The sequence below is a fragment of the Podarcis tiliguerta genome, assembly GCF_965153285.1.
Source record: "Podarcis tiliguerta genome assembly, chromosome: 8".
Classification (NCBI taxonomy): Eukaryota; Metazoa; Chordata; class Lepidosauria; order Squamata; family Lacertidae; genus Podarcis; species Podarcis tiliguerta.
This window is the reverse complement of record NC_139541.1, coordinates 63,228,251-63,250,245: the sequence shown is the minus strand read 5'-3', so window position 1 is coordinate 63,250,245 and position 21,995 is coordinate 63,228,251. Positions and strand designations below refer to the sequence as shown.

The window sequence follows — 21,995 nt, the reverse complement described above, 5'->3', positions numbered from 1 at the left end:
ATGTTGCACCTACAGAAGCCATCTGCACCGTTCAGCAGGCTCCTCTCTCCTCCTCCTCCCCACTTTGTGAAGGACCATCACCCTTCCGCCTTAGATCTGCTCAGATCTTTTCAAAAGGGCTGTTTTTGCTTCATTTTCTAGATTCTCCGATTTTTCCGTCCCCTGCCTCCAAACTTCCTGACACTGTTCAGTACGGGTAAGAAGGAAGGACTCCCATGTCTGCCGCAGACCTGGCTTTCCTCCTGATTTTCCGTACACTCCCACCCCGTTCTTGTGAGAACACTCCTTCTTTCGCTCCCCTCCCCACCTCCGCTTGCTGTTTCCAGGCAACTCTTGGCCAGATGTGGAGTGAGAAGGGTCAGGGAGGCAGTAGCTGTGCACAGCAGGGATCCACAGAGCCCTTGAGGGCAGCAGGGAGGGAGGGTGTTGGAGGAACCAAGATCTCTCTCTTCTAGAGCACTTCCTCAGCCCCCTCCCCCTTTCTATCAAAAGGGCTGAAGATAACAGGAGGAAAGGGAGGGCTCTTTAGGGAGCCAAGAACAGGGATGTGTGTATTCAGTCATTACACTGTGCAAAGAATAAACCCAGTACTATTGAGCATTCAGAATTCTCAGACTCTGCTCACTTTCTAAAGACAAACCCAAGTTTCTAGTCCCTAAGGCAGCCAGGAGAGGTCTATACGGAGATTCAAGAATCCCGGTTTTTCTTGCAGTGTTAAATAGTTTGTTTGCAGCCTTGTGTTTCGATGCTCAGGATCAGCATTGGGAAATCTCCTAGATGTCTGGTTGCACTGTGCTTCAAAATATATCTCCTCCCTCCAATGAGACAAAGTTTTCCCTTTTCCTGACATGTTACCTTCACAACCATCCTGCGATGTAGGTTATGGTGAGAAAGCAAGCTTTGTGGATGCATGGTCTGGTTAAGGGTCAACCAATGTGAGCAAACTGGCATGGTGAATTACGTTTGGCATGCAGTGAGGCCCAGCTCCCTCCCAACAACATACACAAGCCTGCAACCAAGACGATATTTGCTTATGAAGTGGCAAACACGGGACCGAGTCATGACATGTCTAGGAAGTGAAAGCATCATGAAGTCACAGCTCTACCCTGGGCTGAGGTTTGGCCGACACTACACAAGTTTACAGAAGAAAGGGTGGCAAAATACTTGTAGATGAATGCATGGCACTACTTGGGGCAGCATGCCAGGCGACACCTTTTTTCTTAATGGTTCCATACACTAATGTTAAAAAAACCCAAACTTTCCCTACAAATAAAAGACTAGCATGGCAGGCAAAGAGCTATGTCAAGGCCTCTCTGATATGCTAGTTTTCTGCTTTCAGGAAACTCTGTGTAGATCTCTGTGTTTTAAACACTGGGTAAGCCTATTCAAAATTGGCATCCCTCTCTGGTCTGCAAGTGGTAGAGACCAATCAACTATCTGATGCTGCTGAAAACATAGACTAAGCTTGAGTTTGAGCCCAATCCAGTGAACCCACATCCCCCACCTATTTAGCTTTGCTTGCCTGTTCAAATCAATATGGAATTTTTAGAGCAGTGGTAGGACTCCTCAGGAATCAGGGGTTGGATGCAGCCCTCCAACTTTCCCTAACTGGCCCTTGGAACACGCCCTAGGCCACACTCCTTCTCCAGACCACACCCTCTACTGCCCCTGATTCACATCTCCACTAAGTGATTTTGCCTGGCCGGAACATGTCCTTGAATTCTGATCAGGATTCTCATGAACAAAGGCGAAATTCACATTCGTTGCTCCACCTCTTTTTGCCTGTGGCCCCACCCACCACTGGCATGTGGCCCACGGGTGGTGGTCCAGAAGGGAATGTGGCCCCTGGGCTGCAAAATATTTCCCCATTCATTTTGGAAACACACAGACACGAAAGCATGTTTGATTACCGGCAGGGGGCAAGCGGCAGCAGAGAGGGCCCACTCTCTGCCTTGTTCCCACCCGCTTACCTGGGCCGCCCGTATTTGCAGTGGAGGTTCACCCTGAAGTTTCTCTCGCTGCCGTCCGCCTCGCTGTTGTTGGGCTGCCGCAGCCCCGGGCCCTGGCTGCGCGGGAACCATTCAGCTGGAGGGTTGGCTCCGTTTTCCAGTCCAATGGGCTGGCAGGCGATGGAGCTCCCATCTGTTAAATGGAAGCACACAGACCCGGGCGTGTGAAGCAGCGACAGAGCAGGCAGAAGGTACAAGGAGGAGGAAGGGACAGATCTTTTTTTATATATTAATAATAATAACCAGGAAATTTAATTTCAATGGGAGTGGTGGGCAGCAAGACTACAAAAGCCCAACAGTGCTTTGGCTATGGATGTGCAGGTGACAGGGCAGATGAGCAAGTGTTTGTGGCGGCAGGCAGGGCAGAAGGAAGAAGGGTGGTGGTATCTCTCCCTCCCCCCTCACTGTCCAATCTTGCAGGCTTTTAGTAAGTTGATGCTGCCTCCTTGTAAAGATAGTGGACGGGGGGGGGGGGGGGAGTGAGGCAGGGGAGTTATGTATATGGCATCACTAAGTGCAGGAAGACATTTTGCTGAATTGTACTTTGTACTGCTAATAACACATATACAGGTCATCTTGGGGTTATTTATTGTCTGTGTCGTGCAGGGTATAGAGAATACCATGCCAATTCATGCCCACCCATATTCGCAGCCATGTCTCCCTGCTGCCACCCTCCTGCCGGAACCACAACATCTCTGGCACAACAAATTTGTGCCAAGGCTACAGCCAGATAAAGGGGGGACATTGCGTCTCTCTGTCCAAGGTTTGAGACGGCTCCTGCTCAAGGTCACCCAAAAAAGGAAAGGGTGTGGGGAGGCTTGGCTTTGGTCTATAACAGATGTGCACAAAGGGGCCTGGCTCCTGGAGAATGCAACCCCACCTCGACCCAGAGGGATTATGCTGTGGGTCAGATGTCTCTGCAGCCCTGATAAACAGACAGACAAAATGTCCGTGCATCCTTCTGCATGCCAGGCCTGGCTGTCACTCATCAGATCCGCCTCATCTCCAGCCCAGGCTCTCTTGGCCTTTCCTTCCTTGTCTGGCTCCCCTCCTCTCCCCTCCCTTCCCTCTCTCTCCTTTTTGTCCATCTCATCATAGCCCTGCAGGGGGATCGGCCAAACTCTATTAGCTACAGTCATCCTGCTGTCTCAAGCTGTGTCTGTGAGTGTGTGTGTGTGTAATGGGGGGCATGCATGCTCTGTGCAAGTTATCCCTGTTTGAATCACTAAATGTTGGTGATATGCAGCTTTGCACCTTTGCTCGCATGCCTGGATGTGTGCTATTTTGCAGGCATGCATCTGTGTGTCTATTTATTGAACAGGACATAAAATTCCAACTCGACGAGCTTCCCGGCTACTTGGCAAGGTAGATCAGGAGTGATCAAGAGTGGCCAATCGGCAGCCTGGGGGCCAGATCTAGTGCCCAAATCTGTTTTATCATGCCTCTGATAACCCTAACCAATATTTAAATCAAGGTGTGGTGTGAATTTTGGTCAAGAGTTTGACGTGGGGAGGAAATGAAAAATTGTTCTCAGACATTGCAATACGTACAGATATTCTACACCTGCCGTGTAGCATCTCTCTTTGGCTTTCATACACACTGTCTCAGCTGCACCCAAATTCATATGCTCGCTATAGCCTTGTTGTTTACTGTTACTGACTTTAAACAACTCCCAAATAAATGAGCTGGGGCTATGAAGACCTTTTCAGATCCAGGGGCCACCTGTAACCTGATGATACATCATGGGGTTCAATTTATTTCCTTTTTTTAAAAAAAAATTTCACATGGTCCCCATATTTGCTTCTGCTTATGCAGAGAACGCTCCTGTATCTTTCACTGCTGTACAGAAGAGAGAATTTTGGCAATTGCTGCTTCTTATGCAGTGATGGGAAAAACTGTTCCTGTCAAAATGATTTCATCTTCACAGGCATTTAAAGGAATGGAATTCATTCTTCCAACCACTTCTGATCTCCCCACCCCCTTGTTTCCTTCTCTCTTCCTACTTCTTTTGGAAGATAAATAAAATCTGAAAGAAAAAGAAAAGTTGGTGGTGCTCATGGTGTCACACATCTGGATGCTGTCAGGGCAGGACTTTGGGACGGAAGATCAAGTACCCATTCATCAGGAAGGCCCCCCAAAGTAACAGGGCTGGCTTATCACACATTGAAGTAAGTGAAACAGCACACACTGTTATCCAGAGCCCTCCCTGTAAGACTACTTAAAGATGCAACATTATCTAAGGCAGAAGTAGAGTACTTGTTTCCTTTCCAGATGTTGCTGAACTACAACTCCCATCATGCCTAGCCACTGGACACACTGACTAGGGTTCATGGGAGTTGCAGTTCAGCAAAAAGTGAAAGGTTAACCACTCCTGATGTGAAGCAAGCATAGGGAACCTGTGGTTCTCTAGGGGCCACTGGGCTCTCAACTCCCATTAGCCCCAGCAAGCATGGCCACAAGAAATGAGTCCTGGAAGAACATTACATTGGCTATGTACACCACTGCCCTCACCCACCAGTTGAAAGTCCATTATCAAGATCCTCCCAAACTGCAGCCTGCCATTGGTTTCCTATTTAATCCATAAAGGAAGTCCAACTGGAAACACAGCACAACTTGATAGAGTGTCCAGCAGTTTTATAAGGCTAAGAAATGTGAAGAATCACAAACACACACAAACAAACAAATGTACAGAGAAAATAAAGGCGCTATTTCGGAAAAGATTGAATATAGCACTGAGTTACAGGTGCTTACTTCTGAAAAACAAAAAACAAAAAGCCTCTGCACACCAACTCCTCATTCTCTGGGATTTGGCTGGCCAAAGTGATGGTCTGACTTGTTTTGATAGTTCCGGCTTTTAGGTCATAAAACAGCACCTCTGGCATGTCCAGATGCAACGCCCTAAACAGTGTATTTGAAGGGTCAGCCTTCCCTCACATGAGCCTGCCCATGGTGCTCTTCAATGGAAGCTTTGCTCTGTGCCCTACAGCTGTGCTTAGGAGCCCAGTTGGGTGGGCATGACCAGATGGTGGAGCTTCCTACCTTGGGAGGCCTGGATGGTCTCCTTTCTGATGGCTTTCAAATGTTAAATCCTCTCTCTTCCTACCAGTTCTCGGGACTGACAAACATTTTGCTTTTATTCTTTCTATTGTATTGTTTTATTACATCTATATCCCACTTTCTTCCTTAACAGAACCAAAGATGGCATACATGCAGTTCCAAGGTAGTCACCAATCCAGGTACTGACCATACCCTGGGGACATAAAGTTATGTTTTTAACTTGTGATTTTGAGCTGCTTATGGGCATGTGAAGTCAAAAGGCAGGACAGAAATATTTTATTAATAAACTTTGAAATTATTCCATTACAAGTTTGATGTGGTATGAAGGCTCAGGTTCACATGTTCCCTTCTCTTGTGCATAATTCCCAGATCTAGTTTGAGGCAAACTACAGTTTAGGGATGCTTGATTATTTCATTCATTCTTTGTGGATTTCGGTTTGTGCTGACTTCCTGGATGAATATAGTTATTCAACAGTTAGTCATCTTAAAATTTTGAGACGTGTTTCTCTGCTCAGAAATGGTACCAAAATGCATATAAAAATACACATTTTAGGATAAAATTTAGAAATACTTTTGAGAGAAAAGGTTTAGAAATCTGTACTTTAGAAAATAAAATAAAATTATAAACATACAATGAAATCATGCAAAGTACACAAGACATTAAAAATGGAAATGTACAGAAAAGGATGCAACAAGTGTTGGAAATGTAAACAATTGGAAGGTACATTTTATCATGTGGTGGAAATGTGAGATTGTTAAAAAATTCTGGGAAATGATTTATAATGAAATGAAAAAAATGTTTAGAATACCTTTTGTAAAATAACCAGAAGCCTTTCTATTAGGAGTTGTAGGAGCTGAGGTGCCAAAAGAACAGAAGAATTTGTTTATCTATGCTATGACCGCCACCTGTTAGCTCAAAGATGGAAAAAAGAAACCATCCCGACCAAAGAAGATTGGCAAAATAAATTAATGGAATATGCTGAAATGGTGAAAATAACTGTAAAGCTCAGAAACCAAGACGATAAGAATTTTAGAAAGGATTGGGAAATGTTCATTTTATATATTCAAAAGTATTGTAAACATGTTAAAACATTGGCAGGATTTTAAGAGCACTTGTAATTTTAGAGAAACTATGAAAGAAATTGGATGAAATTTTTTTTTGAGTAATAATGATATGCAGTGGGAAAGGAAAATTAAGGAACCAGAGGATGGGGTGGAGGGAAGTCACGGGATTTGGGGAATCCTTAATTTTAGATTTGAAATTGGTTTTACTTACAGTTTTGTTTGTGTGTTTGAAAATACTGTTTTTGATATGGTTTTTATTTTATTTTTGGACAGTTTGTTAAAATTTAATAATAATAAAAAAGAATAAAAATGGAAATGTGTATTTTGTGAGAAAATACTATTTATACATGAGGATTTTTTTTTAAAAAAAGAAAGCCACGGATTAATACAGAAGGGAGATGGAAAAGAATTATGAATGAGCACATGTGAAACTGACATGGACCAGAAATAGATGGCTCCATCCACCATATTACAGCTCGTCATTGCACCTGAACCAACAAACTATGGCCTGGGGTGATCCTGCAAGTCAGGATCAGAAACTGGGGGGGGGGGGGGGGACACACACATTGGTTTGTGATCCTGATTTACAGGCAAACACAACCCCACAGCTTGACTGTTTGGACAAAAAGGCAAACTACGGTTTACCCTAATTTAGGATTGGAAAGTCGGGAATCACTGTACACAAATCTGAGAAGCAGGAAGGCTTGTTCACCTAGAACCAAATCATGGTTTTGCATCGCATCTGATCAGAGCCTTTGTGAGCTAAGAATCCAGGGTTCTTTGACTTGAAGCAAATGCAGCCTATATTGTGGAAAGCAAAAGGTAGTTTCCAAGTATCCAGACAAACTCAAGTCTTCCACCCTTCCTTTGTCTTTCCCCCTTCCCATCCCCTTCCGATGCTTGGGAGAGGTGGGTGACCTAAAAAATGATGGGGTTCTTAACATTGAACAGATTCTCATGGTCAGGCGGTTAGTAAAATTAATTTCCTCTGGAGCTAAAACTCAATTACTATGTAGATCTCAAAACATAAATCCCTTTAGAAATACTACAATACTAACGAGATCTCTTGGCACTTCAAAGAAATAGGTGAGCCATCAAGATAAGCGGAGAGTGAATTGCCCAGTATAGACATTCATTTACATTTGACAAACATATATCAGAGTGCTTTAATCAAATGGTATCTCAGACAAAAGGAAAGTTGGCACAGTGTGGCACAAAAGGAAGGTAGACATACCTCAGTTGTATCATGGCAATAACGCATAAAAAATAGTAAAACACTTGATGCATTCCAAGCATTAATGTTTATAGAAGAAGCTACCAGTACGGAGCCAACTGAGAATGCAGGGGTGGGCTGGTGTCCACTGGAACAAGGCAGGCACGTCCAAAGTCCATTTCGGGGGGGGGGGCTAATCTGGCCTGCCTGTCAGTTTAATCTGGCCCCTGTGGAAGTTTATTTCCTGGGGTAAAATCCTTAAAAAATGTAACAACTTCAACCCTAAAAGAAGATCAACAACTCCAACCCTGAAAAAAGCTGTCAATCCTAGAAAAGGTCGACAACTTTGGCTGGCCTCCACAGCCCTTGACTTCATCAAATCTCGCCCTCTTTGAAAAAAGTTTGGACACCACTGATAGGAAGACCAGCAATAGGTGAAGCCAGAGCCAAAGACAGCCAGATTCACCCCCTGTGCTGGCGACAGGCAGGTGGGGGGTAGACTGAGAGCAGATTGAGGGCTCATCCACTTGTCCTGCTGTTTTCAGGGGAAACCACTGTTTAGCCCCACATCATTATTACATACTTTGCAACTACAATAAGCCTGCAACATCCGTGGGGGTTACGTTCCGGGGATCGAGCCTAAAGCCAAAATTGTGTGTATTCAAAACCCATTGGATTCAATGGTGGGTGGGATTGCCCAAGTCATTTTCCCCATGACCTCAACCCCCCCCCTTAAAAAAATGGGGGTTTTGGCCACAAGCGTAAAACTGAAGTTAAATGCACGTAAGTTGCAGGAATGTACATCTACATTCCTGATACGTTGGGGGGTGGGAATCTCTTGAACATGTGCAGCTTCACATTATACAATCTTAAATCACAGTTTGATCATGACTGCAGGTATAAAATGGAGTTTGCTTCCGTTGCCCTGATGCCATGAACACATTTGCTTTGGGGAAAGCACAATTCTGTTGTAGAGAATTATAATACATTTGAAAAGCAAACACAATAAAGTCAGCATCTGTAATCATGCACATGCTTGGCCAGCCAACCCCTGACTATAAAATGTTTTTGTTTTGTTTTGAATAGGAAGATACTGCACTGCAGTGACTAGTGTCAGCCCCAGCCAGTGGAATGTGTGAGTGCTGGCCCAGGTCATTACATTGGTCCTGTTTGCTGCTGCCTCTATCATCTGCCACTCTCAGGTTAATCATTTTTTTGGAGGGGAGACTGGTCTGTGGGCCCTGGACTTCAGCCCTGAGGTCCAATGTTAGCTGCATCTCTGAGCGTGCCATCATTAAGATAGACCCAACATATTCCCATTTTACCAATGGAGAACAAAGCAGAAGACACAGCAATCCATGCTACCTCTATGGCTGCTTGTTTTTGGAAGCTGGCTGTAGTCTTGTGATGGGCCTAATCCACACTGGTCCACAGAGGCTACAGAACGCATCAGCCCTGCCCTTCTGCGTGACTGAGCAGGGCCGATGCAGGCAATATTGTCTGCAGAGCTGGCTCTTTAGTTTGGCAGTAGGGTGTCCTGGGAGGAGACATACCTGATTTTTTCCCAGAGACAAGTCCTCTGTTTCCAGCTGTACAGTGCCAAACCAGGAGTGCAAGCAGCTGCCATGTGCCCTTACATGCCAAGGCCACCCAGTGAGCCCTGGCTGAAGCAGGGTCTTGATCTCACACCTCAAAAGCCAGTGCTAACTCAGATGCAAATCATGGGCCACGAACCAGACAAAATGTTAAGTGCTTCTTCTAACCTTTGTAGATTTCACTGGGGCACTGAAGCGTAGGCTTAAATTGTGGGTCTTTACAGTGCTGAATTTTGTTCCGATTATGCCCTTAGGATTTTGGAAAGATTTTGTTGTTGCGTGTGTGTGGTGGTGGTGGTGGTTTTTTGGACAGCTCATGTGGAAAAAAGAAAAAGGAAAGAATATTTGAAGCCATTTCAGGTATTTTGCTGCCAGCTGAACCGGATGTTTATACGCCTGGTACGCGCTGGAAAGATTCTGTCAGGAGAGGAGGAAACGAAATGGCTTTAAAGTTATTCGCAGCTGCAAAAATTGGTGGCAGATTCTGCGAAGAAGTTAGCACCACCTACTGAGCCTTGGGAGTTGATGCAGGTATGGGAAATTATTATTGCAATTATTAATAGACACTATTTATATCCCACTTTTCCTCTCAAAACGTGTAGGGATGCTAACATAGTTCTTCTTCCTCATTTTATCTTTACAAAGATTAAGCGAGATGCGATAGGTTGAGGGATAGCAACTGGCTCTAGGTCCCCACTGAGCTTTATGGCTTTAATCACTGCACCACACTGGTTCGCTGACCATGATTGCTAATAGGGTCATGGTGCCATATTCTGCTTAACATTTGAAGACAGTCAGATAGAATTCTGTCAAGTTTAAAATGAACAGGAGAAATGGTTAGCATTTCCTGAGATGTAACCAAATGGATTTTTATTGGATAATGAACTGATGTTCTATAACCTGTTGGGGAGGGGAACATACAGGAACTTCTTGAACATTGTCAAAAAGCAGCCGAGTTTTATGAAAATCATAGGTCCTAGCCCAGGGCCTTGTTAGCCTGTCTGATAATCCAGCCCTGATCAAAACAGCCTTGATCTCTGCCAGGAAAAAATCAATCGTGTGCAGGTCTGCCAAGTACCGATATATGTATTTACTGTTCTGCAACTTTTCTGTGGACCACCTGGATGGCACTCACAGACCTCCAGTGGTTTGTGGACCAGTATGAGATCTTCACATTGACTGTTACTGGAAGTGGTTCTCCAGGGTCTAAGGAAAAGAGAGGTCCCCCCCCATCACCTGCTTTCCGAAATCCTTTTAGCTAATGGGGGGGGGGGACCTCAGGCCCAGAGGTCCAGTGCAGCCCTCCAGGCCTCTCCCACTCTCAAGATTCTTCCCAGGCCATCTCCTATCTCTGTAAGCTACATCCCACATCATGGATGGAATGTGTCCTTGAGCTCTGATAATGTCTTTTGCTTGCCTGGCTGGAGGACAGAGTGGGGTGTGAATGTGTGTGGAAACTAATCAACTAGCCCATTTTCCCCACTGGCCTGCCCACCTCTGGCATGTGGCCCTTGGATAGTTGCTCAGAATGTGGCCCTCAGGATGAAGAAGATTTCTTGCCCCTTGAGGTGGCCAGAGATTGAACTTGAGGCGTTCTTTCTGCATGTGAAGCATGTGCTTCACCATTGAGCTGTGGTTCTTTCCATAACAAACAAATCTGTCTGGCTGTTGTTAGAAAGGGTGCATTCAAAAAGGGAGCTTGCTGCATTAGTTTTCCAGCTTATAACTCTAGCGCTTCTGTCCCAGTTTCATTATGGAGTTGTGGTTCTTTAGCTGATATACTGTCATGTTGTGCCAAATTTCATTCGCTCCAGGGGGTGTGGTGTGACACAACAGCAGACGTCACTGGATATGTTGCCGTCGTCCCATCTTTTATGTCATGTGCATTCCCCCCCCCCCCCCGGAAAATGGCAGGAAACAACTGTGTGCCACCATGCTGGCCACCCCAAATTTCAACCTGTGATTTTCCAGGTTGCAAATGGACTTTTTCTGGAAGCGATTAAATGTGGAAACAAGCACCCAGCTTCCACTAGATTCTGCTAGATTAACAGAATTAGTTTTCTGACTGTGTGAAAGATCACATATGGAGATGTCGGGGAAATGGAATAAAGTACTGTTTGAATGCAGCCAAAGAGAATTTTAAACACACTTTTGGATGATTCGGGCAGGCAGTTCTTACGTTTGTGTGCCTGTGCCTTGGCCATGGATACAGAACCCTGTAGATACTGCTGGATTTCAACTCCCATCATCCCTAAGCACTTTGCTGGGACTATGGAAGTTGGAAATCAGGTTCCCACCTCTGGTTTAGGTTGTTTTGACTCAGCCTTTCTATTAAAATTGTTGCCCTGTTTCGTTCTCTTAAAAAGCTTTATAAATCCTTCCTGAACTGAGTGCTGCTTTCTTCTTGCCGTCTTCCCTTCTGCCACACCCAATGAGGTTTATTGCCATTGAACTGAAGCCCTCGCTCTGGATCTATGCGTGAATTTGCTGCACAATCACCTCTTTATTCTGGTGCACCTTCGCCCTTTTGTATCCCACCATCCCTGCCTTGCAGTTGGCATGGCCCTGCCTCCACCTTTGAGCTTGTTTGTGCCCCTGTCCATCTCCTAGCTCCCCTCCCAGCACAGCTCAAATCCCACAGCCAGCCGGCTCTGCGCACCCAGATTAGCATGGCAACATCAATCCAGACTGGCAGGAAAATGCACGCATGTGGTTCCCTCCCCAGCATCAGTGGGGAACTGCTGCTGCTGCTGCTACAGGCTGGGAGGGTGCAGAGTTACACCAAAGGGCAACGTGGAACAAGGAAACAGCACTAGAAAGACTGGTCTAGTCTCAGCTGTGTCTGCTAATGTGCCCAGAGCTGGAAGGAGACAGACAGACAGACAAGAGAGGGAGGGAAACTCACAGAAGGCTTTTCATTACAGCCTGTGGGTGCCCAACGCTCCCCCTTCTCCCCCTCCCCACTTCCCTTTTAATTCAAGTGGAACGTGGAAAGACTGAAAAAACAGCTCAGACCCCAGGAGTCTTCCTTTCTACGGGATGAAGGGCAACAAGGGAAGCAGAGTAAATCTGCAGGGACCCTTTTGGCTTCAGCTCACTCAGTGCTTGTTTACACCAGGGGCGGGGAAGCTTGCAGAATCCAATCAGATGTGTGCTAGCCACCTAGAGCCTGATACATGTATGTCCAGAAAGAGACACGTATTCAGAAACATCTCCACTCCAATCCCCTCAGAGTGACATGGCACTTGCATATGTGTACACAGATATATTGAAAGCCATACACCCATGCAAAAGAAACACACCTGAAAAGAGTAAACCCGCAAGGTTATACAGGCAGGTCATGGAAAAATGGACTGGAGGGGGGCATGTATGGAGAATGATGCACCAAGGATTCCAACTGCAGGGCCTTATGCACAGAGCACACGTAGAAGAACACACATGAAACAATTTGTACTCAAACTGCACACACAACACACTTTTACACTCACTTGCATGTTCTCTCTCTCTCTCTCTCTCTCTCTCTCTCTCTCATACATACACACGCTGACCAAGAGCACTATGTGAGCACATAAATGCACATAAGTATTCATACACAAATACTGTCCCCATACAACCACACCCATCCACTTCTCCGGCTGCCCCTGACAATTTATAGGAAGGGTGGGGGACGTTTTTCAGCCTGAGGGCCACATTCCTACATAGACAACATTTGGGCAGACAGGGGCTGTATGCTGGTGGCAGGTGAGACCAGAGATAAAAGTGGGTGGGGCAATGGATTTGACTCTTACCTTTGTAAAGTCAGCTTTCACCTTCCTGCTACGACTACGCAAATGGTCAGAAGGATTTACACACTTGCACACACTCCTTCTTGCAGGCAAGCAAGAGGCATTATCACAGCTCAATGATACATTCCAACCAGACAAAAGCAGTCTTGGGAGATGCGTGGCGAGGGGTGCCAAGGCCAAGATGCTTTCCTGCCTCCTCCCCCGCAAAAAAAAGTTTCCTACACCCTGAACTGGCTTATTGAGAGTCTGTCATCACAGTCCCATGTGGAGCTTGCGTTAGTCATTCCTTCAGTCCACAACATTTCTGGTCCTTGAGATTGAGAATTCAAACACATGCATGCACGCACGCACACACAAGGTCATAGTAGATGCTTTCCATTGGGAATTTCTCCTGGAGAAGCCTCAGTAAAATGCCTTATCCTACTGTACTCTTCCTAGAGGATTATGCTTCAGTGGGCAAGCCTCTCTGTCTCCCACTAACAGCCCTTAATTGTGAGAGAAACCTGTTGCACCACCCTGCCCCACTGGAAGGCCACTTGGGGAGGAGGCTACCCCATGACTTGCTTTGGCATAACAACATAGCAAGAGCCCCGCTGGATCAGACCAAAGGCCCTCCTGCACCCTGGCCTCAAATGGCCTACCAGACACCTGTGCAAAGCCCCAAAGCGGGACAGGAGTGCAAAGGGGTTCTCTCCTCACTTGTGAGTTCCAGCAAACCAGTATGGAAACATTCCTCTGGTGCTTTTCAGGTATTTTGGAGTACAACTCCCATCAGCTCTAGTAAGTGTGGCCAATGGGTCAGGGATTATGGGAGTTGTAGTCCAAGAATATCAGGGAGACAATGTATTGATTGGGGAAGGCTGTGCTGTGGCTCCTAAGACTCAGAGGGGGCCCAGTTTTTCTCTGAAGCTGTGAGCTGGTCTAGAGTAAAGTTAATCTTGTATAATATACCTCATACAACATAGCACATATAGCATGGGAGTTGTGGTCCAACAGTATTGGAGGTGGAGGAAGCAATGTACACACAGGTCCTACTATCAAAACTCAGGGACAAAACTAGGCTTTATTTTCCCCAGGCCAAAGACCCAGTTTAGCACCCACATACATGCATTTGCATCTAAATACACATAGGCCAACCTATCCATTCTGAAGGAAGTCAGCCCTGAGTGCTCACTGGAAGGACAGATCGTGAAGCTGAGACTCCAATACTTTGGCCACCTCATGAGAAGAGAAGACTCCCTGGAAAAGACCCTGATGTTGGGAAAGATGGAGGGCACAAGGAGAAGGTGACGACAGAGGACGAGATGGTTGGATAGTGTTCTCGAAGCTACCAACATGAGTTTGACTAAACTGTGGGAGGCAGTGGAAGACAGGAGTGCCTGGCGTGCTCTGGTCCATGGGGTCACGAAGAGTCGGACATGACTAAACAACTAAACAACAACAACACACATAGGCCGGGATCCCCAATGGCACCTCTCTGGAGGCTTCACCTGGGGCAAAAAACCCGGCTACCCCCCCCCCCCATAGCTGCAGCACTGCTATATGCTTGTTATACAAAAGTCACATCCAAATACGATGAATTAGTACCCAAACCTCACTATACACAACACTGATTCAGATATACAAACAGCCATACTGTAAACAAATAAGCAGTTGTAAACAAGCCTTGCTTCTTTGTGTTTTGCTTGTCTGCAGCAGAAACCATGTTGGGAGGGAGGGGGAAGGGGGAAAGATGGGACAAACAAGAGAGTATTCCCCCCCCCCTTCCTTGTTTGCTTTTTACAAGGTTTCGTAGGGGTTTCCTGTTCCCCCCATCATTTGGGGGGCAAAATTCATGGCTGGGAACGCATTAGAAAATTTCTCATAGGAATACTACCAACTGTCAACTTGTTATGTGAATGCTGGCCTAACGAAAACAATGTGTTCCTGAGAATGCATTACATTTGGATAGCGATACGGTGGTACCTCGGGTTACATACGCTTCAGGTTACAGACTCCCCTAACCCAGAAATATTAACTCGGGTTAAGAACTTTGCTTCAGGATGAGAACAGAAATCGTGCTTCGGCGGCGCGGCAGCAGCAGGAGGCCCCATTAGCTAAAGTGGTGCTTCAGGTTAAGAACAGTTTCAGGTTAAGTACGGACCTCCGGAATGAATTAAGTACTTAAGCTGAGGTACCATTGTACATGTGTGGAAGTCTGTGCTAGGGTGGCCTCTAAGTCTCTGAGAGGGCCCAGTCTTTCTCTGAAGCCATAATACACATCATACAACACAGCAAGTGGACCCCACCCCTGATCCTTCCACCCCGTTCATTGGCAGGTGATCAGACAAACCAGAGACAGGCCTTTCTCCTAGTTCCGCCAGCCTAAACGCAGACATGTTCGGCAGCAGAACAGCCTGCTGGGAAGGGGGCAGTAGCCAAGTCCCCAGCAGAACAGGCTGGTGACTCACTCTTCTGGCTCAGGGAATGGCCCCTGTGCGTGGGACCGAGGCCAGGCCAGGCCGATCCTCTTCCTCCAAGCCTCCACATGTTTTGCTTGCTCAGAGGGAGGAGCTGGAATGACGGAGCCCAACATACTGCCGCATATGCCCAGCCTAGGGTTGACCTAAATCCCCTCCACCGGCCCTTCGCTGGGAACTGCCAGGACCCAAGTCCTCCGTTTGCCGGAATCCTGGTTGTGCCAAGCATTCAAAGGCTTGGCCCCAGAAAGGGAGCGGTGGAAGAGGGCCACTGCAGAGGGAGGGAAGGAGGGAAGGCGCAGAGTGGGCTGGGCTGGGCTAGCCAACAAGCTGCTCTTTCTTTCCCTGCGCTCTGTTCCCTTTCACCTCCCTTGCTCAGCCGCAGGCAGCGGCCACATGTTTCACATTAGGATCTCTGGACTTCGCCATTCCTGGGGTGTTGGCCAGGGGTATTCCTCTCTTCTCCGCCTCCCCCCACCACAACCCAGTTACAAAACTCTAGCAGAGACCACACAGGAGATGGGAAAGATGCTTGGACAACAAGTGGAGTGGGGGCAGCAGAGAGAGAGAGGAGGATATGCGGTGGGGGGGGGGGAGAGAGAGACTGATGGAGGGAAAGACTTAAAAGGAGAGAAGGCGGCCATGCAGCTTGCATGAGATTGCAAAGGGAGACGGGTGGGCACAGCCAAAAGCACAGCAACAAGAGACAGCGGGAGGGAGGGTGTGTGTGTGTGTGTGTGTGTGTGTGTGTGTGTGTGTGCGTGTGTAAAAGAGAGCAAGTGAGAAAGATTGCAGTCACCTCTCCTTGCTACCTCCTGACCCCTGGAGCCTTGGAAAGATAACAGCCCCCAAAGAGTGCTGACTTGCCTTTCAGAAATCCAATATCCTCGCCTGGTGAACTAATCGACTACCTGGGCTCGCAATAACCACCCTGCAAAAGGATTAATCCTGGCGCTGAAAATCTTTAATTAGTTTAACAGTTTCAGGCTCCATGGAGGCAGCAAATGGCAGACACAGGCGCTCCAGCCTCTCTACCCCCCCCCCGCCCCTTCTCCTCTCCCCCACAACTCAAGAACGGGACCTCCTGGGAGGCGGCTTCATTCCCTAGTTGAGATGGGAGGAAGAGGCAAGAATTTCCCACTAAGAAGGGAAGAGACACAGGAGAGGGGGGGGGGGAGGGCAGGATCTTGCTTGCTCTCTGCCTTTTAAAAAATAACTGTGGAAGGGAGGGCTTACTCAACTGGAGCTCTGAGCGTAGTCCATGGGAGGTAGATGTGATCAAGAAATCTCAATATATTATTAAATGGTGAGAACGGAAGGTCAGTCCAAAACAGAGCTGGCTTCCTCCTCCACATTATAGCCAAAGGCACACGATCACATTGTGCAAGTGCAGCATCTGGTACTGGGCAGACACTCCAGCACTGTGAGGCTCTCGGCTTTCGCTATACAGGATGCAAGTTACTAGTCCTTAAGATTCTGAAACAATTTCTGGCTATCTGTCACTCAAGGCAGACTGACGGATGATGGTAGCACTGAGCATAAGAACACATATTGAGCAGGACTTTCATAGAAAAGTTCTCCGTGCCCTCTTTCTTTTCCCAGGGTGGGGGCCTTTTTGTGCTGGTGTGCACTGTGGGGACTCATATGTCTCTTTCAAACTAAAGGGCAACAGTGTTGGAGCACGAGACAAGCCAGACACAGGTACCGTAACAAATCCTAGCATCCAGCAGTGCTGCGTCTTTGGGTTAGTGGGCCGTACATTACGGAACATGAACACCCAGTTTTCAGGCTGAGAAAGTCCCTTTTCACTACCAAGGCAAGAAATCGTCCTGCATCCGTCACACTGCTTGGGCCTACCCCTGGCATTAATCAAAGGGGAAAGTAACTCAGTATGGTCCCTGATGGCATAAGAAGAGCAGGGTCCCACCAATGGCCCATCTAGTCCAGCATGCTGTTCTCACTGAGGCCAACCATATGTTCATGGGAAGCCTGCAAGCAGGACTTGAGTGCAATATAACCTCTTCCCACTTGAGAGTCCCAGCAACTGGTATTCAGGGCCACAGTGCCTCTGACAGTGGAGGGAGAACATAGACATATTGGTTAGTAACCACTGATAGCCTTATCTGCCTTTATGTCCCTCCTCTCGCGAAACCATAGCTCAGCAGCAGAGCATTTGACTTGCATGCAGAAAGTCCCAGGTTCGTTCCCCAATGACACTGCCAGGTTGGATTGAGAATATTCTCTGCCTGAAAACCTGTGAGGCCCTGCTAGTCAGTGTTGACAACACTGAGCTAGGTGGCAACTTCTTACGTTTCCTAATTGCTGACTACATGGTCTTTGGACATTACAGCCCTTCCGGGCGATTTTGCCCGTATTGTGAAAGGGATTGGATCAAAACATGTTTTGTCTATGGCCATACTAGCCTGAACACACCTGATCTCAGAAGCTAAGCAGTGTCAGGCTTAGTTAGTACTTAAGTGGGAGACCGCCTGGGAATACTGAGTGCCGTGGGCTTTTGCCTCCTTGGGCCTGGGATAGTCGGTGCAGCATGAGACTCTTAATCTCAGGTTCATGGGTCTGAGCCCATTAGGAAAAGATTCCTGCAATGCAGGGGGTTGGACTAGATGACCCTCAGAGTCCCTTCCAACTTTATGATTCTACAGTTTACTGTACAGAGGGAGGCTATCTTGCTAATACAGCATGGCACAGAGAATAATAATAATAATAATAATAATAATAATAATAATAATAATAATTTATACCTCACCCATCTGGCTGGGTTTCCCCAGCCACTCTGGGTGGCTCCCAATTGAATATTAAAAACACAATGCAGCATTAAACATTAAAAACTTCCCTAAACAGGGCTGCCTTCAGATGTCTTTTAAAAGTAGGATAGTTGCTTATTTCCTTGATATCGGATGGGAGGGTGTTTTACAGGGCAGGCACCACTACTGAGAAGGCCCTCTGCCTGGTTTCCTGTAACCTTACTTCTCGCAGTGAGGGAACCGCCAGAAGTCCTTTGGCGCTGGACCTCAGTGTCTGGGCAGAACGATGGGGGTGAACACACTCCTTCAGGAATACAGGACTGAGGCCATTTAGGGCTTTAAAGGTCAGCACCAACACTTTGAATTGTGCTCGGAAACGTACTGGGAGCCCATGCAGGACTCTCAGGACTGATGTTATATGGTCCCGGCGACTTCTCCCAGTCACCAGTCTAGCTCCTGCATTCTGGATTAATTGCAGTTTCCGAATCACTTTCAAAGGTAGCCCCACGTAGAACGTATTACAGCAGTCCAAGCGGGAGATAACTACAGCATGCACCACTCTGGTGAGATAGTCTGCGGGCAGGTAGGGTCTCAGCCTGCATACCAGGTGGAGCTGGTAGACAGCTGCCCTGGACACAGAATTGACCTGTGCCTCCATGGACAGCTGTGAGTCCAAAATGACTCCCAGGCTGCACACCTGGCCTTTCAGGGGCACACTTACCCCATTCAGCGAGTCCCCCACACCCACCCGCCCCCTGTCCCCCCAAAACAGTACTTCTGTCTTGTCAGGATTCAACCTCAATCTCTTAGTCGCCATCCATCCTCCAACCGCCTCCAGGCACTCACACAGGACCTTCACTGCCTTCACTGGTTCTGTTTTAAAAGAGAGGTAGAGCTGGGTATCATCTGCATACTGATGAACACCCAGCCCAAACCTCCTGATGAGCTCTCCCAGAGGTTTCATATAGATATTAAAAAGCATGGGGGAGAGGATAGAACCCTGAGGAACCCCACAAGTGAGAGCCCAGGGGTCTGAACACTCATCCCCCAACACCATTTTTTGGATACGGCCCAGGAGAAAGGAGCAGAACCACTGAATAACAGTGCCCCCAGTCCCTCTAGATGGTCCAGAAGGATGTTATGGCCAGTGGTATCAAAGGCCACTTCGAGATCCAGCAGAACTAGGAAACAGCTCTCACTTTTGCACCTAGCCTGCCAGTGATTATCAACCAGTGCAACCAAGGCAGTTTCAGTCCCAAGGTGAGGCCTGAATCCCAATTGGAAGGGATCCAAATGGTTTTTGTGGTGAGAAGAGCCAGGTACCAGAATGGAAGAATCTAGACTGGAATGAGGCTGCTCTAGAAAACAAAGCAAAGGAAGCAAAGTCAAAGAGGGCAGAAGTCATCAAGGGGGTCATAAGCCAGCCAGTTCTTCCCAAGCTCCAATGCTTTGGAGAATGGGATGGAAGGTCAAAGACTGGAGCTAAGGTTAAGTGATGATAAGGCAGATTTGGAAAAAGAGATACTTTTGCACAGTAAAAGTAGCAGCAGTAACAAGCAAATCAAGCCCAAATGCACAGAGAGGGTTTTTTGGCTGGGTCAGGAAGATCACACCAAAGCAGTAACCAATCTATTGCGGGGCTGATCCTCAGATGCAACAAGGAAGCATGGACATGGTTGCATAGAAAATGGAAATTCTCAGGACCTGTGGAGGAGCTCAGCCTTCTTCCAGTTCATCAACACCACCATGCATATTAGACCATTAAACATAGCTATAACCAGAAAGTTAGAAAGTTTGTGTTGTGGAGCAATGGAGAATGGGGTACAATCTCCAACAGGACATTCAGTATCCTGAAAGCCTAAAACTTTCAGGCTTTCTTTTAAAGTTTCTAGCCCTCAGGAGATGTGTGTATATGTGCGTAAGGAGAAATATAATTTCCAGCTGCTAAGCAGAAATTGATTTTATTCTCAGATCCCAGGAGTGTGATGTCCCAAGAGGAGAGTATGCCTTGATAGAGCAGAATAACCCTTCTGCTGTTTACTATTTTGAGAGGTGGGTGAGTGTTAATGGATCTCAGTAAGCACAATGTTATCAACTTTTCATAGCAGGAGAACAGGCAGCCAGCAGCAGACCCAGCCTTAATAAAGGGTTCTTGAAATGGTGGACCAGTGCAGCACAGGTGGCAGGGGTGGGGGTCCCCTGCTGCTTTTTGAGGGTGTTTAACAACACAACACAACACAACACAACACAACAACACAACACTGAGACTCTGGAGAATGATTACACCCTGGAGGCATAGGACTGAGGATAGTCAGAACCTAGGATTCCTTCTCTAAGCATAGGAACCCAGGAAGCTGCCTTATACTGAGGGATCATTGCATTGGGCTTTCTTGAGCAGGTTTTTTTGTGTTTTGTTTTGTTTTTGCCCCACCACTTTCCCCAGGAAGATGTACTCTTTTAATGCTGAATCAGAACCAACAGCAATTCAGGTTTCCCACAGATTGTCGTTTGCTCTGATTCAGAAGAAAGGGCAGATTTTTGTGGGGAAAGCACCAGGGCTTTAAAGTGCGGACCTGTGCCTAGAAACACAGCACAAAGGGAAGCCTGGGTGAGCCCTGCATCAGGCCACTGTTCCACCCAGCTCAGAATTGTTCTCACTGACTGGCAGCAGCTCTAGGATTCCAGACAGGAGACTGAAACGTGGAAGTGGTTTCAAGGCACATTCTCATAGAATCATAGAATCATAGAATCATAGAGTTGGAAGAGACCACAAGGGTCATCGAGTCCAACCCCCTGCCAAGCAGGAAACACCATCAGAGCACTCCTGACATATGGTTGTCAAGCCTCTGCTTAAAGACCTCCAAAGAAGGAGACTCCACCACACTCCTTGGCAGCAAATTCCACTGTCGAACAGCTCTTACTGTCAGGAAGTTCTTCCTAATGTTTAGGTGGAATCTTCTTTCTTGTAGTTTGTATCCATTGCTCCGTGTCCGCTTCTCTGGAGCAGCAGAAAACAACCTTTCTCCCTCCTCTATGTGACATCCTTTTATATATTTGAACATGGCTATCATATCACCCCTTAACCTCCTCTTCTCCAGGCTAAACATGCCCAGCTCCCTTAGCCGATCCTCATAAGGCATTGTTTCCAGGCCTTTGACCATTTTGGTTGCCCTCCTCTGTACACGTTCTAGTTTGTCAGTGTCCTTCTTGAACTGTGGTGCCCAGAACTGGACACAGTACTCCAGGTGAGGTCTGACCAGAGCAGAATACAGTGGCACTATAACTTCCCTTGATCTAGATGCTATACTCCTATTGATGCAGCCCAGAATTGCATTGGCTTTTTTAGCTGCCGCGTCACACTGTTGGCTCATGTTAAGTTTGTGGTCAACCAAGACTCCTAGATCCTTTTCACATGTACTGCTCTCAAGCCAGGTGTCACCCATCTTGTATTTGTGCCTCTCATTCTTTTTGCCCAAGTGCAATACTTTACATTTCTCCCTGTTAAAATTCATCTTGTTTGTTTTGGCCCAGTTCTCTAATCTGTCAAGGTCGTTTTGAAGTGTGATCCTGTCTTCTGGGGTGTTAGCCACCCCTCCCAGTTTGGTGTCATCTGCAAATTTGATCAGGATGCCCTTGAGTCCATCATCCAAGTCGTTGATAAAGATGTTGAATAAGACCGGGCCCAAGACAGAACCCTGTGGCACCCCACTAGTCACTCTTCTCCAGGATGAAGAGGAACCATTGATGAGCACCCTTTGGGTCCGGTCAGTCAGCCAGTTACAAATCCACTGAGTGGTAGCATAGTCAAGACCGCATTTTACCAGCTTCTTTACAAGAATATCATGGGGCACCTTGTCAAATGCCTTGCTGAAATCAAGGTAGACTACATCCACTGCGTTCCCTTCATCTACCAGGCTTGTAATTCTGTCAAAAAATGAGATCAGGTTAGTCTGACATGACTTATTTTTCAGAAATCCATGCTGACTATTGGTGATCACAGCATTCCTTTCTAGGTGCTCACAGATTGTTTGCTTAATGATCTGCTCC

At 46.9% G+C, this 21,995-nt stretch overlaps 1 protein-coding gene across 1 annotated transcript in view; it reads right to left on the bottom strand.

Moving 5' to 3' along the window:
• Positions 1-21,995, bottom strand: part of AHDC1 (AT-hook DNA binding motif containing 1) — a 196,481-nt gene that overhangs the window by 25,678 nt on the left and 148,808 nt on the right. Inside the window, 2 exon segments of the mRNA XM_083454694.1 lie at positions 1,971-2,104; positions 2,110-2,142. Coding sequence (XP_083310820.1) covers positions 1,971-2,104; positions 2,110-2,142 — 167 coding nt within the window.